The sequence below is a fragment of the Capricornis sumatraensis genome, chromosome 10 (genome assembly GCF_032405125.1).
Source record: "Capricornis sumatraensis isolate serow.1 chromosome 10, serow.2, whole genome shotgun sequence".
Taxonomy (NCBI): domain Eukaryota; kingdom Metazoa; phylum Chordata; class Mammalia; order Artiodactyla; family Bovidae; genus Capricornis; species Capricornis sumatraensis.
In genome coordinates, this window is record NC_091078.1 from 101702476 (window position 1) to 101722237 (window position 19762).

The 19762-nt window shown below is 58.2% G+C and overlaps 1 protein-coding gene across 10 annotated transcripts in view; it reads right to left on the reverse strand.

The window, feature by feature from the left end:
* IFT122 (intraflagellar transport 122) overlaps positions 1-19762 on the reverse strand; it is a 65689-nt gene that overhangs the window by 6371 nt on the left and 39556 nt on the right. For 3 of the 10 annotated variants that reach the window (XM_068982506.1, XM_068982502.1, XM_068982498.1), the window contains 8 exons: positions 16577-16630; positions 13603-13764; positions 9197-9363; positions 6453-6624; positions 5024-5126; positions 3013-3153; positions 2551-2553; positions 1960-2054 (listed from right to left, as the gene is read on the reverse strand). In XM_068982506.1, coding sequence (XP_068838607.1) covers positions 1960-2054; positions 2551-2553; positions 3013-3153; positions 5024-5126; positions 6453-6624; positions 9197-9363; positions 13603-13764; positions 16577-16630 — 897 coding nt within the window. The remainder of the gene's footprint in view (positions 1-1959; positions 2055-2550; positions 2554-3012; positions 3154-5023; positions 5127-6452; positions 6625-9196; positions 9364-13602; positions 13765-16576; positions 16631-19762) is intronic. The other 7 variants (XM_068982505.1, XM_068982501.1, XM_068982497.1 and 4 more) reach the window with 3 other exon arrangements.

Here is a 19762-nt window from a genome sequence, read left to right on the forward strand (position 1 = left end):
CCTCTCTGCCGTCCAGCAGCAGACTGATGGCAATGCCCACAGACGTGCCAGGCGCTGGGGTCCCTGCTACATGCCTCTGCCCCTGCGCCCGGCACAGGCCCTCCCATCAGACAGGCGCTCAACACCCGTGAGTTGAACGCACAGGTCTTCTGCACAGAGAGGCCGCCAGAAGCTCCACATGTAGCCTGCAGGGGATGTTCCATCGGGAGGGGTCTATAAGAGGTTAAGAGATCCCTGTTTTGAAGGACGCTGGCACGCTGCTCCAGATGACAAGATGAAAGCAGGCCAGCTTCCCCTGGCAGCGAGCACTCAGTGGTAATAAACTGACATTTCCTCAAGGGCCCTGCTGGGCCGCACTCAGCGCTGAGCCACCAGGACTCGGGCCCTAATTGGTCTCGATCCGCGAGGACTCGCTTTACGCCACTTCTCTGGTCCAGAGCCCAGCCTTCGCTCCTTAGTTCTCACTTATATTTCTACAGCCTCTGTCAGTTCCAAGAAAACCTGAGCCTGCATCCTCTCCTGGGTGAGAGCCAGGGAGAGGCCTGCTTCTGGTTTTACCACACGAGGTGTAGAAGCTCAGAAGTGTCCCAGGGAGAGGAGAGGGGGTGCTCCCCTGGGAAAGGCGCCACCACCTCCAAACCAGAGCTGCTCTGCCGGGCCGGACACCACACCCCGAGACACTGGCTGCTCCGGGCCTGCGCTCACACTGGGGCCTCTGCCAGGAGCGGCCTCCCTCCGCCCCCTCTTCACCTGCCCCTATCTTACTCATCTCCCACCTCCTGGCTTGGGGGCCACCTCCTCCAGGAAGTCTTCTTAGTCCTCTAAGCATGTCCTTTGAGGGAACTGAAATGCAAGTGCTTGTTTCTAGGCTGATGGGAGGCTCGTGTGAGGTCTCTGCACGGGGCAGCGGCAAGAGCCAACACTCACCCAGGGTCCCCCTTCCAAGTGCCCCCCAGTGTCAACTCATTGGATCCTCACCGTCAAGTGGGCACTGTTATGACCCTCATCTTACAGAGGTGGGAGCTGAAGCACAGAGGGGAGTAAACGACCAGCCCAAGGTCACACGGCGGAGCTGGTGCGTGAGGCCAGCGGTCCGCCTTCTTTAATTCAGCAGGCGGGGGTGGGGAGTGGGGGCTGTAAGTGCACAGGCTCCAAGGCAGGCTGCTGTCTGGGTTCAAGTCCTGGCTCTCCTGCTTACTAGCTGTGCCATCTCTCTGTCCAGCACCTCAGTTTCGTCATCTGTAAAATGGGATGGCAGTATGTGCCTCACAGCATGGTCAAAAGGCTGATACAACGAAGCCCTCGGCACACTGCCTGGTATGCAGTAAGCACTCAGTGTTACTGCCCTCTGACTTATCAGCACGGGGTAAGCTCACACTGCTGAGTGACTGAGGATAAGCAAGCAAGGAAGCTGAGGGCAATCTGTCACCCGTTCCCAACTATCAGGAGGCAGATTTAAAACAGCTTAAACAAAGGATTCAGGAGTAACTAAGAAGAGCTATTTGGGTCTCTGGAGATCAAGCCAACCCTCTCCTTTATAAAGAAGGAAACTGAGAGTCAGAAAGGGGAAGTGAATTGCTCGAGGTTACACAGGAAGTCAGTGGCAGGGCCAGGGAGAGACTTTGGGCCTTTGGTTAGCGCTCGACCTTCACCTGACTAGAAGACAGGGGCTCCTGGAACATCCCCCATGGGTCATTTAGAGAGACAGCCCTCTGAGTGGCGAGGTCAGGGTCCGCCTGAGTCATCTGAACCCAAAGCAAGCGACCAGAAGGCCCCCTCCAGCTCCGGCTGGCTGATTCTGAAGCCCACACGCTGCACATCAAACAAGCGAACAATCAAGAAAAATCAAAGTTCCAACCTGTCTCCCAGAGGGAGACCAGACTTCTCCGCAGGCCGTCACACCCTGTGAGACATGCCCAGGCCCCCCCGCCTGGCAGGTGGTGCCCCTGCCCACCTTACCACGTATCGGTGGATGGCGTGGTAGCCGTGGTACAGCTCAGCCAGGTGCTGGAAGTGGTGGAACTTGCCGAGCATCACTTCCTTCTGAGCAGGGTCTGCGGGGAGCAGGGAGAGGGCGTGTCAGCCTGGACTAGTTCTCCCGACACCAGGCCCCCACCCCCGAGCCAGGGCGATGGGGAAGGCGCTCTGCTGTCCTGAGGCAGCAGAGTCACTCCCTGGGGCAGGGCCGGCGTGGGGAGAGGCTGATCACCGGCACCCAGACGGGCCAGGGTCCCTGGCAGGGAGGGTGGGCGCACGTCGGGAGCACCCATGCCCACCTCAAACCTTTTCCCTCCCCGTCCTTCCTCCTTGAAGCCCACAGCCCTGGCCAGAATAGAAAGTGTCCCCTCACACCAGGGCCTGGCAGTTCTCTAACTCTACCCACAGCTCCGCGCGGTCATGCGGGAAGCAGAGCGGGTCACCCCGGCTTCACAGACGGCAGGCAGCGCTGGGGGAGGACTGCGCTTTGTCACGAGTCCCCCGGCAGCTCCCATGCCAGCATCCACCCCCCGGGCAGGCCTGGGCCAGGGGGACAGCGTCTCCCTGCCCCACCTGCTTCCAGAAGGCCCGCGGCGCATCACGGGAAGTCTTGCGAAGGAAATCAACACCAAAGCTATCTGCTGTCGCGCCTGGGATGAGCGAGAATCTGGAGCGTGCACCTAAAAAGTGATCTCTTCCTCACCTTTTCACTTAACTCATTTTTTTTAAGTCAGTGCTCAGCCAGCTCCAGTTACGGGCTCCCAGGTAGCCGGGGAGAGACATGTTCTGAATTAGCAACGCAGGCCCGGACCTCCCAACTGTAACCCCAGCATGGCCCTCATACCATCCTGAAGCTCATGGGCAAACTGGGAAGAGATGCCACGCGAGATTACACTGCTGCAAGACAGGGTTATGGACAATACACCCAATAAATAAGCCCAGGGCTTTAATTAAAGCCTCCCAGCTCTTCCGATGTTTATCTTGGTGCCAGAGCAGGGCCGGGGAAAACAAGGGGCCCGGCTGATGCTTGCTTACCTTGAGCTATATCGAGGCACTGCATGGAGAGCATCCAGTAATAATAGGCGGCGTCACTAAACCTGCTCTCGACCACGGCATTGTGAGTGAGCTGCTCCAGCACCCGGACCGCCTCGCCCTGCCGCCCGGCCTTGTGGAACGCTGCAGGGGCACAAGAGCACGCCCCGTCGGGGGGAGTTGGGGGGGGGGTTCTGTGGGGCTCGCAGGGGTTGGGGGGGGGGGTGCGCTGAAGAAGTAGGACACTCATCGGAGCAGCTGCAGCCCCACGTTGCCAGGATGCACCTTTCAGGCCGAAGGCTATAAATAACCGAGGCCACATCCTGAAAAAGTACAGTGAGGTATATACTCCTTTGGGGGGCTGGAAAAGGCAACCCACTTTGGGAAGGCATGGGAGACGGGGAAAGCTGAGGGCCACGCCGCAGAGCAAAGTCTGAGGACGGAAGCACCGCCTGCTGCATGCCCCGCCCCATCGCAGGACAAAGCCTGGCCGCTCCCCAGGTGACACGGTGACGGGCGCAGGGCTTTGTTGCCAGTTCCCTCACTGCGCTGTCACTGCAGACCTACACAGACTTTACGACATGGGCCACGCGGGGGAGGTCAGCTGGCACCCCCAAGGTCCCAGAACCAAGCCCAACACAAGTACATGGTCGGTCTTCAACTGAAGGCTCTTGGATGACCACCTTGGAAAATCTGGCTTGGTTCTAGCAACCCAATATTTGTAAAAACCAGCAAAAAATTTCTCAACCATTCTTCCATCCACTTCACAGAAATTTCTAGACTCCCAACTATGTGGCCAGAGCCTTGGGGTGTTGGGGGCGCCTGAGGAGGCCCTCCTAGCTGTGACACTTGCCCACACGTGGGCGCTCGGATGATCCAAGCCCCCCACGATCGGGAAGGAAAAGTTCTGGCCTTTGTTCCATTCTCATCTCCAATCTCTTGTCTGAGCACCAAGTTACTATGGCAATGGATTCTTGGATGGGTAGACACAGACAGATGGGTAGGTTGACGTGTTTTGCCCAAACATGCACATACTTCAGCACCTGGGCACTCTGGAAGCACTGAAGCCGTGGGGAACACGCTGTCCTGCCACGGGGCCTTTCGGCTGAGGAGCTCCACAGGGAGACACCCCGAAATGTGTGCAGAGGCGGCCACTGCTCCCACAGAGAAGTGCAAACGGGATGCTACGGAAGATGACATGCCCAACTGGAGCCCTGCCCAGAGAGGCCGCAAACCCGAGTCTAGAGAACCAGGCTCCCAGACAGGCAGACCCTGGTCTGAAACCGGCCCTCCCATTTGTGGCTCTGGGACTTTGCAGGGCACCATCAGCCTCTGCGTCTCTGCAGGACTGCAGGCGAGATGCAGGCTTATGTGGTTAGGCGCCCAATCAGTGCCTGGCGCAGAGAAGGCCGTCATATTTGAAACTATTGCCAGTTAAAGTTCTAGACGTCCTTTCGCTCCCATGTGCAGCTGTTTTCCCAGTGGGTGCACTGAGGAGCAGGGGACACCCGGCTTCCCTGAGCCAGAGACAGAGCCCAGGTTCTCTTCTGGGTGAGGAAAAGTGGCCTCACCTACTGTATGGGAGGGCTCTTGTTCCATCCTTGCCCCATCGTGTCCCGCCTCAAATTCCCTCTGTGCCATCCCCTTGCTGTGGGACTTCAGACAAATCCTCTACCTCCTCCAACCTCAGTTTTCTCATCTATAAAATGGTACCTACATCACAGGCCCGCTGTGAGGATAACAAGGGAGGACACGCAGAGCACTTTGCTCAGAGAGGCAACGGGACCTGCCGGAGGTCCTGGGGCTCGACCGTGAGTGGTGGGCCCGAGAGCATCCCACTCGAAGCCCGTCTCCTTCCCACGGCCCCATGGTCTCCACCACCCGGCCCACCACACCCGCGGGAGGGAGCCATCACTCTTAGGGCCGAGGTGGGAGGGCTGGGCAGCTCCTGGACGCGGGTGTGGCCAGCGCTTTCTCCCGCCCCTTCGGCACGGTTACAGGCTGTGGGGCCTACCTTTCTGGGCTTCCTCAAAACGATCATTCTCTGCGAGCCACTGAGCATAGGGCACGTAGATGTCATCCTTAAACTCAGGGTGCTTCTCACCCAAGGCGAAGGCCTAGGGGAAGGAGCGAATGCAGGCTTCAGAACCCGGCCCCCGCCACCCCCGTGAAAGCACAGCGCTTGGCTGAATCCATTAGGGATGTCATATTTTGCCGGCCTGACAACTCAGAGAGGGGGAGTGCCTCCCCCCCCCCACCACCACCCCCAGAAACGCAGAAACAAATCAGCTTTTTGAAAACAAAAGGCAATTAACAGCAATATGCAAGCGACTGGATTCAATAACAACACAGTCTGTTTCTGGACCACAGAAGCGGCACAGAATCGGAAACATTTTATTTTGAGGCTTTGCGTGGGCTCCCGTAGCGCAGCAAACAGATTTCTTTTAATTGCAGGCGACACCTAAGGAAACAGAATTGACATTATCATCACTGCTGCTTATTAGCTGTCAGAGATGACAGTGGATGCGGTGCTGCACGGCACCCGCTGTCTGCTTCGTCTGAGCCCCAGAACCACCTGTTGGGCCAGGAGAACCGGAAATGAATCACGGGGGCCAGTATGTGGTGACCGGGAGAAAGCCTGCCTGATGCACTCATTTCTGCTGCTTGAGAAAGCTGATAAACGCCTCTTGAGACGCCATGATTGCCTCTGTCTTTGGCCCCACCCTCTTTCATCAGTGACCTTGTCACCTCAGCAAACAGAGCCACTGAGAGGGGAGACGAGTCAGATGGCTCTTACCAGCAAAGGCCTCGCAACGGCCCTGCAGACCAGACCACAGCAGGTGGGCACAGCTCGGAGCCCCCTGAAGATGGATTTCAATCCAGGGCATGGGGAGCCAGGGAGCCAGAGGGTGGGGGTCAAGCCACAGAGGGGGAGCACGGCGGCGGCTCCACCAGCGGCCTGCAGCCGTCTCTCCTGCTGGCCTGGCTAACTCTTCCCAGGCCTTGGGGCAGAGGGGTCAGGGGAGAGGGCGAGGGCCTGTAATGGCTCTGGCAGCCTGCGCCTGGGAAGTATGGCTGGCGTCTTCTGCCACAACTTGGCAGAAAAATGCCACCAAGCAGGGTTTAAATGTCACAGAGGGGTGGCCTGTGTCGGCGACACATCAGCCAGGACCAACGGCAGGCAGCGGGGGCTGTCACGTTAACTCTGGCATCCCTCACGTCCCTCACAGAGCCAGCAGGCCGTGAGGGTTTCCTGAATGAACGAATGAGCAAAGGCAGAAAGCGAGCGCGGAGAGGCCCTCCAGAACACTCGGGGCTCAGAGAACTCGCGGCCGGGTCTCCTGACTTTCAGGCCAGTGCTCACGTCGAGGGCAGCTGCTCTCCGTGTGAACCGCCCCCCAAGTCCCCGTGTCCCAGGGCTCAGGGAGGGCCTTGGTGCTCACCTCGTCCCAGCGCTGGGTCTCCACATGTAGCTGAACCAAGGACTTGAGGTCACCAATCTTCAGGTAGGTCTCAGCAGCGTAGCCAGGGTTATCCAACTTCTTGAAGAAGTGGGCGCACATCAGCAGCGGCTCCCGCTCAGCCTTGTCCAGCTTGCGGGCGATGTCGATGAGCCTGGAGCGGCGAGAGCACGGGGAGGAGTGGACTCTGGGGAGGCGGCTGGTGGGGGAAGCCCCGTGGCGTCTGGGTCTCTCCAAGGGCGGCTCATCGTGCTGACGGCTCCCCCACTCTGCCCACGCTCAGTATGGTGCCTTGGCCCCGGTGCATGATGCGAGGTTACTCACTGAGGGACTTCACCCAGAAAGGCTGCCTGGTGAAGGACACTCTGTCCCTCACTTCATGTGTCTTTCCTGGGAGATACGACCCTGTCCAGCAAGCTCTGGGGGGAGTAGCCAACATCTGCTGCTCATCTACGCGCGTCAGCTCAGTGCCATGAGCCTTCCCACGTATGATCTCACTGGATCGTTTCTGCCCAGTGGGGGGGGGCGGTACTGTTATTCCCATTTCACAGATGAGGACACCAGAGGCCGGCGTCCGCAGCCAGGAAGGGGCCGAGTGCCCTCTCCAGCACCATTAGAGGAATTCTCACAGGGGAGCAGGGGCGGGGGTGGGAGCAGCCTTCAGGGATAGACCGCTGGAGGAAGGGCCAGTGCGCTAATGCTCTGAGCTCTGGGAGGAGAGCCTGCGGGGATCTGCCTCTTCTCCTGGCCATGGTGCTGCCCGGGCCAGGGCTGGGGTGGGGGGTGCCACGGGACCACTGGTTCACCCGGCCCCGCCACAGCTCGTGGGCACAGGGGGCTGCGTGGAAAGCGCTTCTCCCCTCCGGAGAGGCTGGGCTTTGGAGCCAAAGCGGCTCTCCCAGGGGAGAGGGGTTCTATCTACCCAGCTCACTCTTTGTGAGAAAGGATGGGGAAGCAGCTGTTAACAGAGACATCTCAGAAATCGGCAAGCTCAGGGAGGCTTGTCAATCCGTACTGAGAAGAATAATGGCTCTAAAAATACCACTTCTCAGCAGAGACAGGACACATTTTTAGGGAAAGGTGGTGCAGGCAACCCCTTGGGAGCCCCCACCCCCACCCCACCCGTGAAACCTAATGTCCCGGGAGAAAGGACAGAGTGTGCTTGATGTCTCTCTTCTGAATGCGGTGAGCACCCCTGGGGTAACGTGATACGTATCAGCTGCAAATGACGGTGATGTAAAAAACTAGAGTGAGTGGGGGCCCTAAACCTGCCTGGCTCTCTCCTGCCCCACCCCTTTCCATGAAAAGAAAAACCTGATGGGGGCGGTGGGGTAGGCGAACTCTGCACCTCTGTCTTCAAGAAACACTATTATGGGGCAAGAGGACGATGGGGTGGTACGGGAGGGCCCGCTAAGAGGGGCCACACCCACCACGTGACTTAGTCGTCGACCAGCCCCTCTTCCCTCTGGGTCCCGGGCCACTGTGGCCCACAGACCACAGAGTGGTCTCCAGGGCGACCGACAGCCCTCAGGGCACGGGCTGAGCCGACCTCAGGAGCCACTCCCTCACCGCTTTTCCTCTGCCAGCTGCAGCCTGCCCGCGTCTACGCGTGCACAGACACACACACACGTTAGAACGAAGCCCACTCCTGACGGTGGGAGGAGAGAGGCCACCCCGCCCAAAAAGGGTCCTGAGACTGAGCCCATGCTCTGTCCAGCAGCTCCACCAGAAGCCCCCGAGCTTTGGTTCTCTGCCTCCGTCAGCAGCTTCACCCACCAACCAGCCAGAGCTCAGAGTCCTCCGTCAGTTCCCCAGTCAGCCCTGCCCAGACGCCACCGCCTTGGGTCCTGCGGTTCAGCTCTCCCAAGTCTCTCGTTCCCTCCGCCGCCACACGGCCCCCTCAGCCCACTGCACTGGACACCTGGTCTCCCTTCCTCCAGTTTTCCCTCCATCCTACACCTGCGGCGGGAGCACAGCCCTGACCGGGGTCCTCCCCACCTGCTGACAGGTCTAAACACCTCAGTTTGGCCCCCAAGGCCCTCCCCGTGAGACCAGCCCAGATGCCCCTACCGCTGCCAGCATCCTCCCCGCCCCTCTCCTGGACCGTCATCCCAAGGTGGCCCAGCTGTCCTGTCTGTTGCTGTTCCTCCCCTAGCGCACCCTCCCCTTCCTGCGCCTCCACCACTTCCAAGTCCCACTTGCAAGTCGTCAAAGGCCCTTCAGACGAAGACCACGCCTGGCTCCCCCGGGAGAATGCACATCTCCTTCCTCGAGGCGCTTGGCGCAGCTCCTGTTCTTTTCAGCGCCGACCATCACACAGGCTACAGGCCCTGCTCCACAACTGCCTGGTTGGCCAGCCTTGTGTGATCACTCGGTCCCCGAACCCCGGTTTCCTCATCTGAAGGGGGGCGTGGAGACACTGACGCTGAGGGTGTCGGGGGAACCACATGCCCGCAAGGAGCAGTGCCGGCTCAGGCGCGGCTCAGGGAACGGCGGCCCCGAAGCCTGGGTGGCCCCCTCACCCTCCACCGCCCCTTCCCCAGGGCCTTGCTGAGCAGCTCAAAGGCAGCACTGCTGTATCTGTATTTCCTCCAAACCGAGTCAGCGTCGCCTATGACAAGATACTTAGAGGAACACTGTTTTCCCTTGTCAGTCACAACCAAGCGCTGACAGGGCGTGACACGCCGCCGCCCACGTGCCTCTTGGGGCCGGGACTGGAAACCTACATGTCGACCCAGCCGTGGTCCCCGCTGATCTCGATGGCCTTGCAGTGCTCGCCCGCCGAGATGTACATCTCCACGGCGGCTTTGGGTTCGTTGATGTTTCGAGCCCAGTCAGCCTGTTTTGCGATTAGCATCTTTGTTTCTTTGGGGTCTTCAGATCCAAGGAAATCCTGAGGAAGCACAACAAAAACACTCGGGATTAGAACTTCCTGCTGCCAGCATGACGTCAGAGCTGCCGGAGGCTACAGTGAGGATGGGCCCTCTTGGTGGCGGCCAGGAAGCAGTAGCAGGCTGGGCTCCATGGGGCCGACGGGGGAGAGGGGTGGGGAGGGGGAGGATGGGGGGAGCAAGCCCAGGGGCCACCCCACAGGTGCTCTTGGGAGGGGCTGGGGCAGTGTGAAGGACGGCGGCTCTCGACACTTCCTGCCCATCCCGCCAACGCCGCGTGTCCTCCAGCTGAACAACGCATTCCGGACTTGCGGGAGTGCCGTGCACAAACTCCACGGAGCAGGAGGCTCATGGTCAAGGCGCTTTGTTTTTTTCTCCTTCATGCAGAGTTTGATGCATGTGTGACTTTACACAATTTCGGACACTCAGACCTAGTGGCACCTTTACTCAGAGTAAGGATGACGCCCCTCCCCACCCCACGACGCCTCAGAGTGAGGGTGGGGGTGCCCCGAACTCAGACGGGATGGCTTCCAGAATTCCTGGAGGGCCCCTCAGCTGCCACCGCACCGCAGGATGTCTGTTTCCTGACTCTGTTCACCTTCTGCCGCCTGAACTCAGGGCGTGATCCCCTCGGCTCTGCCCTGGCTGTTTGCCTGGTAAGCAGCACAAGGGATTCTGGTGAACCACCTCTCAATCGGATGCTCGGAAACCAGGCCCGAGTTTGGGTCTGCGGGGCTGGGGACAACAGGAGGCCACAGGGATCTGAGGCAGAGGGAAGGGGCTTGCAGAGACCCTTGAAGGAGGGAGAGGCTGGTGGACCTGGGGGCTCCGGAGCCTGTGTTCCTTCCACCACAACGGGCCTCTGAGGGGCCATGCCCAGCTTCCCTGGGTTTGGCCTGAGGACTCATGAGAAACAGCTTCAGAAGAGCACCTCTTCTTGGGATACGGTTACCCAACGTACATGTGTGGGGGCCGCCAGAGTTGAGGCAGCTTTGGTGCTGACAATTTTAAAGGTGGGGCTTTTCACAAAGGGAAATTGCGAGAGCTTAAGAGTGCAGCCTCGCGTGCCTCCTCAGCAGCGGTTTGTCTTGGGAATAAAGTGCCCTGCGGAGTCTGCGCCGTGCGAGCTCACAAAACCTGAGAAAGCATGCCTTTCCCCTGATTAGCACTCACTTGTCAGGAAAGTACAGTCAATGTACGCTGAAAACCCACTCGAACAATTAGCGTTCTCTTTTCTTTTTCCATTTGCTTTCAGGGTAATTGGGTAGCCTCTAAAATAACACATTAGATGGGCCGAAGACAAGCGGTTCTTTTAAGGCGAGGACAGAGCATCACGACCCTGATGCTAAGGCACCAGTGAAAGACAGCTCGCTGCAGCCCACAATGGGAGGGGGCTAGGATGGCGGCCGCCGGAACCGGAGATGCCTGGCTTGGGCCCTTAAGGACACGGCCTTTACTCTTGGTAGCTACAGTGCGGACCCTTTATGCCAAAGCGAAGCCAGAGCTCTGCTGACTGGGTTGGTTAAAGTGGGTGAGCGGCTGGAGAAAACAGGCATCCTGAAAGAACAGAAATGTCCTTCAGAGTGAGTGCTCATGGACTGCGGTATATCTGTGGTGAGAAGGGTCAGAGGCCAAGGTCGAGCCAGGAGCTTGACTGGTTGGCTCAGCCAGGGGCAGAACGCACAGGCTTTGTGAAGGAGCCTGCCCCAGCCCTGCAGCCCGGCTCCAGAAGCTCTGACCTAATTGGAGTTGAGTCTAAATGCTTCCTCTAACAAGATGGCTTTCCAGAGGTTCTTTGGTTCCACGGCGCTGATTTACACGTTATCTGGGGCCGGGGCAAAGGCGTTGTCCTGGAGTGGACAGAAAGAGGCCGTGCTGAGTGACGAGCAAGACTAAATAGTGCCCTCGCGCTCCGTGATTCTGATCAGGACATACTACATGAGAGTTAAGAGCACTATAATCCCCTTTATCACCAGATAAACATGTCACTTACCCGGAAAGCATACAATTTATTTGTACGTGGGAATGTAATTTAAAAATTTTCTGAAAACCAGATTGAATCTTGGGAAGCAATTTTCAAGTAAACAAAAACATGCCACAATAAGCACTGTGTCCCCCCGCCCCCCCCACGTAATGTGTATGTACACATGCTCCCAGACTGTGGGTGGGGAGGGGGCCGAAATGGAACCACCCTACTGGGATCCTACTTGGAATTTTACCAAAGGCTGAGGCCAAAAACAATGCCCAGCGTATTTACCTTTACGGAGAGGCAGACCAGATGGGCTGTGCAAATGGCTGCCTTTCTGGGTGGGAGACTCTAGGCGCACAAAGCCCACCGGAAGTGTGATGGGGGTTCTTGCCGAAGAACCTCTGGAAAGCCATCTTGTTAGAGGAAGCATTTAGACTCAACTTCAATTAGGTCAGAGCTTCTAGAGCCGGGCTGCGGGGCTGGGGCAGGCTCCTTCACAAAGCCTGTGCGTTCTGTCCCTGGCGGGGTGGGCAGGGGGCAGCCCTGAAGGACAAGCACGCTGTGGTCCCGCCTGGCCTTGCTCGTTCTCCCAACCTTTCTGAGCTGAGCTGGGCAAGGTCACCCTCCGAGAATGAGATGGAGACTGAGCAAAGTGAAGTGCCTCCCCAAGTCACGCACAGCAGGGGCAGGCACCGTCTCCGATGCCGTGGCTGCCCACGGGACTTCTCAGAGGTTCTGTGAGGGCGGCTGGCCCAGAAGAACCACCATGACTAGCCAATCCCAGTGCCCACATTCTAGCCTCAGGGATTTGCTCCTTTAGTTCAAGGTTTTAATCCTTGCTTTAAACGCTATTATCCCCAGAAAGAGATACACTGAGTTAGGTGTTCTCAGTGTGATCACACTGTTACATAGTGCGTGTGTGTGCGTGCACGCACGCACGAGCATGTGCTGGGGTTTGGAGGGAAGGGAGAGTATAAAAGTTGAAGAGGGCAAAATGGGGTCAGCTGAAGCAGCCAGGCCTGAGGGACGGAACGAAGGAACCACCGAGGAGGAGACAGGCTGGGGCCCGGTGCTCAGCCAGGTGCTGAGGACCAGCAAGTCCGGGCCTGCATCACAGCAACCCAGGTACTGCCATTTACCCAAGGCCTCACAGAGGCACCAAAGACAAGAGCGCGCAGCCATCCTCAGGAACAGAAGTGCAGGGGGATGATGGGGAGGGCTTTCCATCTTAAACTTGCTAGATAATTATCATGAACAGCCTCTAACTGCTTGTGGTTGATGACTCACTGAACATCCTGAGGCCATGAGGTTACTGGGAAAGAGGGTAACAAGGGTACCTTCATGCTGAAGCTGAAGCTCCAACACTTTGGCTACCTGATGCGAAAAGCTGACTCTCTGGAAAAGACCCTGATGCTAGAAGGCAGGAGGAAAAGGGGGCAACAGAGGATGAGATGGTTGGATGGCATCACCGACTCAAAGGACGTGACCAAGCCCCGGGAGACGGTGAAGGACAGGGAAGCCTGGCGAGCTGCAAAGTCCGTAGGGTCGCAAAGAGTCGGACACGACTGAGCGACTGAACGACAAATGGGGGCAGGCAGACCTGGCTGCTCTAGGCGCCCACCCTCTCTTCACCTGCGCTCGGCCCGCCTGCAGGTGTCCTGGTGGTCTGGGCGCCGCGGGGGACCTGCTCTCACACAAGCCATGAGGAGCTGCTCCGGGAAGACCCTTGAGTGCCTTTAACGGCCCAGACCTGGAGACTCGGCTTACCAGGACCTCCACGTGCAAGAGGATGTCAGCCCTCCACCCTACATGGGCGACGCGGGTGGTGGGCTTGCACATGGGCAGGGCCTCTGTCATGGCACCTCTGACGCCCTGCACGAAGCCCAGCGCTAAGAGGAGCCAGCACTCAGGAGGCCTTGCCCAGAGTGAACCACACGGGGCCCCGTGACAACAGCAGAGCCGGCTCGGGCCTGAGGACATGGACGCTCAGCGGCTTCTGACAGAGGCTGGAGGGAACTTGTGGGAGACAGAACCCCCAACCCTTACCAAGGGGACTCTGCTGGTTAAGACGCACCGTCCACCGGGTCTGAACCACCATGCTCTGCCCCTTGTGACGTCAGCCTAAAAGGTCGGCAGAGGGCCAGCTCTACCCGTTCAGTGGCTGCCGACAGTGCCCCTGTTGACCAACCCGCCCACGCCCTTTCCGAGGCTGCGGGCCATGGTCCGTTCCACGTGGCGTCTGGGAAGACAGCCTGGAGGCGGCGGTGGTTACCTTGGCGTACTCGAACATGCGCAGTTCCGTGTACATGTCGAGCGCGAGGTTCTCGTGCCCGCTCTTCTTGTACAGTTTGGCGGCCTCGTGGAACTTCCCCTGGTAGGAAAACACATCTGCCAGAAACAGGTCATTGTTGGTCTCTCCCCGCTTCTTCCGCTCCTGGAAAAATTAGAAGCACAGGAAATGGTCTCCGCAGCCGTGGCAGGAAGCGCCCTTCGCAAAGGTCCGCCGTGGCTATTTCAGGGTAAGCCCCTGGGCCTTCCTACTGGAACCTACGCTTGGCTCCCGGGCTGCTGTGTCTCTCACCTCGGTTTCTGGTGGGAACGCCTGACAACAAAAGCAGCGTTTTTCCTTTTTCACCAGATGAGGGGGACCGAAAGAGATGCGAACTTGTTTAGTGGAAACTCCGCACAGTGGCTTCCTTACGTACCCTTCCAAGGGAGCGACCGCATGGTTAGGGTGGGGTGTGCTGCCCTCTCCTGGGGACCCCCAAGCTCTAAGAACTCCCAAACCCCCAGGCCTGGCTTGGCTGCGTTGTGACTCATGATCGTGGTGGACAGGGAGAGAGTATTTTAGCATTTCCTCCTGAGAAAAAGAGCAACAGCAGAGGATAGCGAGTCTCATGTTCCTTCCACTGAAGAGAAGGTGAGCGACGCTGTGTGCCGAGCATCCGCCAGGCGCCGGGTGCCCCTCAGCCAGGGTCACAATGCCGGGAGCCCAGCCTCGGGAGAGGGGCGGGTGGGATCACACAGGGCTGGGGTTGGACTGCGTCTGACTCCAGACGCTCTTTGCCCTACATAATCCTGCCTGCGGAAACCAGTGACCATCCCCAAGGACGCACCTGTCGAGTGCCTGCTCCACGCTGCACGCGTGATCGATGTGTACACGATCACACGCACGCAGAGGCGCAGCAGCGCCGAGGCTGACAGCAAGCGGGGCCCTCCTCCCGCCGTGGCAGGGAGCAGCCATTAGTCTGCAGCTCAAGCTACCTGTAAACACTCAGTGGCTCCCATATCTCATCCCCGGCAGTTTCCCTTTGCTTGGTTTCTAGCAAGTGCACCGCAGAGGAGGAACACGCGACACCGAATCAAACTCCTAGACAAGCTGGTGAAAGTTACAACAGCTGGAGGCAACAAGCTTCCCCACTGACAGAAAAGAATTTATAAAAACCAAAAGGAAAACAGAACCACACTATACATAGTTTACGCTAGTCAGCCAAATAAGCTGACTCCTAATTGTAGGAAATAAATTAAAATCTCAGTGAGATAAAGAAATAGGTTTTGCGGGGTGTGGAATTTAGGCCAAATCCGTTGCAGGCCCCGGAACCTCACTAGGATCAGAGCTAACGATTCCATTGGCTTAGCGAGTAAGAACCGCGCAGACAGACTCTCTCTCTCCAGCCTGCTCTCAGCCCGGCGGCAGCTCACTGACCCAAGAGGCTCCTGGTAAGGAACCCGGGTTCTCTGGAATAATGGTGAATGCCTAGAAGCAAGCCACTGAGGCCTCTGAGCAAGCGAAATGGATCCTCACTCAAAGGCCCTTTACTCTTTTTCCAGAGACAGTTCTTTCAAGGTTACTCCGCCTGGCTCAGAACACGTCTGAAGACACTGCGCGTGTGATCTCAGGAAGACGTGATAAACAGCCAGAGTCGGTCCTCACAGAGGCCAGTTACTTTCGCATAGAGAAAAAATTACGCACCGTGGCCTCGTCTTAAGACTCCTAGATCCAGACCGGTTGACCTACAAACACGGCCCCTACTAGTCATAAGCAGTCCTGGCCGCTGTGGGTAGACAACTCTGAATACTCCCCGCCCTGTGCAGGTAAGGACACAGAAGATGTGCTGGGGAGGGCGGGGCTGTGCGGGGCGAGCTCTGAGAGCAGCTTCTTAGAAGGTGACACGGCCCCGACTAGGGACCGCAGGGGCCTGGAAGACAGAACTGGCTTGAATTCCAACCCGGCCTTCTGCCTTGGGGATGCAGACACAGCTTCTCTGAGCCTTAGTTTTATTTCTCAAATAGGGATACGAAGAGCAGCTGCCTCACGAAGCTGTTGTGAGGCTGTAAAATCATGTACACGTGGCTCATGCGTGCGGCCCGGAGCAGGCACTCAACAAATGGCAACGATTACCAGGCCGGGCCGGCTGTGAGCTCCCGCAGGCCTCTTCCACGCGGCTCTCTGCCCATGGGGCTCAGCATGCAGCCTGGCCCGCGACAGGTGTTTAGGATGCTGAACTGAGCCAGAGGGACAAGACATTTGCTGGTTTCCTCGCAACTTCCATATGTGAATTCAAATGTATCTCACATTCCCAGAGCCTCACAATAAATCTGTTCTGAAGGAGAAATACATACACCTTTTCACAGACAGACAGCATGAAGAGACACGGGGATAGAGAACAGTCTCCCATCCCCCAGCAAACGGTGAAGGCGGAACCAGCCTCTTGGGGCTCCCACCGCTCCCAGGGGGGCCGATGAGGAGGGCAGGCTACGGGGAGGGCTGAGTGTTCTGAGGGTGCAGCACCCCCTCCCCAGGGCCCGTCCCAGGGGGTGGGTGCAGACCACGTGCATTTGGGAGACGCTGCCTCCACGGGCATGCTGTGCAGCCCTAGAGAGGGTGGTGACGAGCTAACAGGCACTGTGAGCACGGAATCCGGCTCCCAAGAATCTGTTTAATCAACCCTGCGAGGTTGGTCTCATCCCATTGTTTAGCCCTCCCAGCAACCCTGCGAGGTTGGTCTCGTCCCATTTCCCAAACAAGAAGCCAGATCTCTGACAGACGAGGCACCCACTGGGCTCGCCCAGCTCCCAGGGGACAGTCTGGACTCCTGGCTCCCACGCGCCGGCCCCCTCTGCAGGCGCCCTGCCCTCTCCCGGACACCTGTGGGCTCCTGCCACGTGGCCTCCAGGCGCCCGCCTGGAAACCACCGACAGAGCGTGTGCGCTGCCCCGAGAAGGAAGAACACCTCATCCTTTACCTCAATGCTGTTGATGAGCTCTAAATACCGGAGGTCTTGTACTCTGGTGAAGGCCTACAGGGGAAGAAGAAATGAAAGAAAATCAGCTGCCTTCTGGGCTTCAAAAGTGGGTGATTGGCTGGGGGCGGGAAGTCAAGCTTTAGAAAGTGAGCCAGTAAGGGGGCGGCGAGGGGGGGCAGGGAGAAGTGAGCGCTGATTAATCACGTGTTGGGAGGGCTCTGCCACTCACGGAGGCGGGGCTTTCTCCCCGGATTAGTCCGCACAAAAGATGCATCGCTCGTTCTGGGACCAGGTCAACCCAGACGGTGCAGTCGGCAGCAGGGCTGGCTTGCGCATTCTCTATGCACCAGGGAGGGCCAGGCCCACGGAGCCTCTGAGGCAGCGGCATCAGAGGGGGAGTGGGGGCAGGGACCGACCGAGGAGACCCCGCACGTCCACCCTAGTGACCGGGGCTGAGCGCAGGAGACAGCCATGCCTTCCACAGGGCACACACAGGGCAGCACTGAGGGAGGGGACGGGGCAGAGCTGAGGAGGAACAGACATGGCTTCTGGAAGGAAGAGGGAGGCAGGCAATGAATCACTCCTTGTCCCTGGAGGCAAACTCTTACATAAACCTGACCAGTGCAGCTTGCCATGGACTCACTGTAAAGCCAGAGATTTCAACCCATGGGCTACTAGAACACTCAAGGCAGCCTTCTGCAGGAGAACGGCTGTTTGCTAAGCCTCTTTTGCAGCTTTCAGATCCTGCAAGGGCTGCAATGGAGAACAGCCCGCCCGTCAGGAGGCTCTTCATGGGCCTTTGCTGCCAGCGTCCTCCCAGGCGTGCTCCTCTGCACCGTCCCGTGGGAAACGGGCTGACACGCACCCGCAGGAGGCAGCAGAGCCTGCAGCCTTAGAACCACCACCCCCGCCAACTGCTCTCTCTGCTTAGCTGCATGACACCCTCCATCCTAAAAGGCGGGGGAAGCGGACAGGTCACCCGGCCTCCAGCTGCCTCACGGATGACCACAGAGTGACTTCATCTTTTCATCCTGCAGGGCCAGGCGTCCTGTCAGGGGCTGGAGACCCAGAGACCACTACGACCTGGCTTTTGTTCCCTCCTGCAATTCAGGGGCCCGTATTCTAAAAGGTGAGGCAGGCAGGTGAAAGAGACCACGAACCATCCCTGAGCCAAGAGCTGTACAGTCACAAACTGAACGCCCTGGAGAATGCAGACTCACTAACTAGCAATGGACAGTGGCGGAAGGCAGGACTCAGCAAAGCGCTGAAGGGCAGGAAGCTAACAGAGGGCACCCCTAGAGAGGGGTCCCCTGAAGGAGTCAGGCAGGCATCACGTGAGCAAAGGGGTGGACGGCCCAAAGCACCCATCTCCACTCAGGAGGTCTGACAAGCCACCTTCGAGACCGGGCTTCCTGGAAGCAACGTGACGGGGATGTCTGGCCGAGAGGCAGAGAAGAAAGAAGGAGCCTTCCGGGTCTCAGTCCTGGCTGGGGCCCCTGAACCTGCCCTGGCTCCACCTCCAGGCTGCCAACAGCTTTCTCCAGACGGGGGCAAGGCAGCAGGTCCCCTCTGTGGGCCTTCTAGGTCTGCTTGGCTAGGATTCCAGGACTTGCCACCGTGAGAAACCTGTCTCTGAGTTCTTTCATCCCTGACACATCCTGCAGAGTCAGGGGTGCCCTGGTCGGAGCGGTCAGAGTCACAAGGCCCCAGGATAACCTCAAGCGGGGAGGTGTGGGAACGGAGTTCTGCTTAGGCCGCCGTCTGGCAGGCAAGGCAGCTCTCCTGCGCCACCTAGTGGAGGCGCTAGCCTATCACAGGGACCCACCCTGTGCCCTCCGGTGCCTGGGAGACTTTGCAAAGCAGCAAATCGCAGCCAGGCGGTTCGGAATCTGGCTAAAATGATCAAGTTCTAGTCTACGGTTAAAATTCTGTGGGCTTCACACAATAAATAACCGCTATTCTCAGGGAGGGTTTGGGGGATACAGGATGGTGGGGGGAGGAATTTCAGGTTAGTTTTTGTCCAATCATATCTGCTGCGCTCCTAACGGTCTGAGGTACCGTGCTAAGTGGGCTTCCCACGTGGCTCAGGGGTAAAGAACCCACCTGCCAATGCAGGAGATGCGGGTTCAAGGGGCTTCGATCCTTGGGTCAGGAAGATCCCTTGGAGAAGAAAATGGCAGCCCACTCCAGTATTCTTGCCTGGAGAATTCCACAGACAGAGGAACCTAGCAGGCTACATTCCATGGGGTCGCAAAGAGTTGGACACGACTGAGCGACTGGACAACAATTGTGCTAGGCAGTGTTGGCTGAGTCTGGGAAGAAACTGATGCCTAGTTCCTGGGCATAAGGAACTGACGATCTCTGAAAGACTTCTCACTGCAATCCAGGCTAAAAACAAACAAAACACCATCTAGGACTCCTGTGTCATCCTTCACCCCTCCTGGCATTTCTAGGGGGGGGCAGGGGGCGGGGGGTATGTGGTGGTGGTGGAAACCCCTCCACGGACTTGCCTTCTTTCCCCTCTGAGTTCTCAAGAATCCGCAACAGCCCTCCCTCCTCTGTTACCACTTTTCAGACACTTACTAGATCTAAGACCGATACAGATAATTACTACATCATGATAATCTTACTTGTTTTAATCACAGCCAGCGTTTGGCCAACCACTGGCAGTTTTAGAACCCCTTCTACAATGCGGGGGTGAAGCCTAAGGACACCAGGTCATGCAGGCATGTCAGCTGGTGGGTGTTCCTTCCGTCCCTGCTGATGGAGTGGGAGGACGAGGCTCCCTGGGGTCTGCCAGCCCGTGCGGTCACAACTGTGCCCAGCCAGGCTGCCCAGTCCCCAGCCAGCCCGTGAGGGCACCGCAGCACCCAGCCAGCCTGCCCAGTCCCGGCCCAGTCTCCGTCCACTCTCTTTCCAGGCACAGCAGCCTCAGCCTAGCACAGGGCGGATACCACCCCCTTCTGCAGCCCCCTGACCGCCAGCTGGGGGTACAGGCTAACTGAGGATCTGGTCCACGAACTGTGGGAAGAAAAAGGGGAGAGGGAAGCAGGGGAGACATGATTGGAAGCCACTCATTCCCCCGCCTCAGGTTCCAGATGAAAACCCATCTCAGAGACGTGGCTGGACTTTTCCTACCGTGTGGTAAGGGGGCAAATGTCTTCAAGCATTTCTGGAGTTTTAACA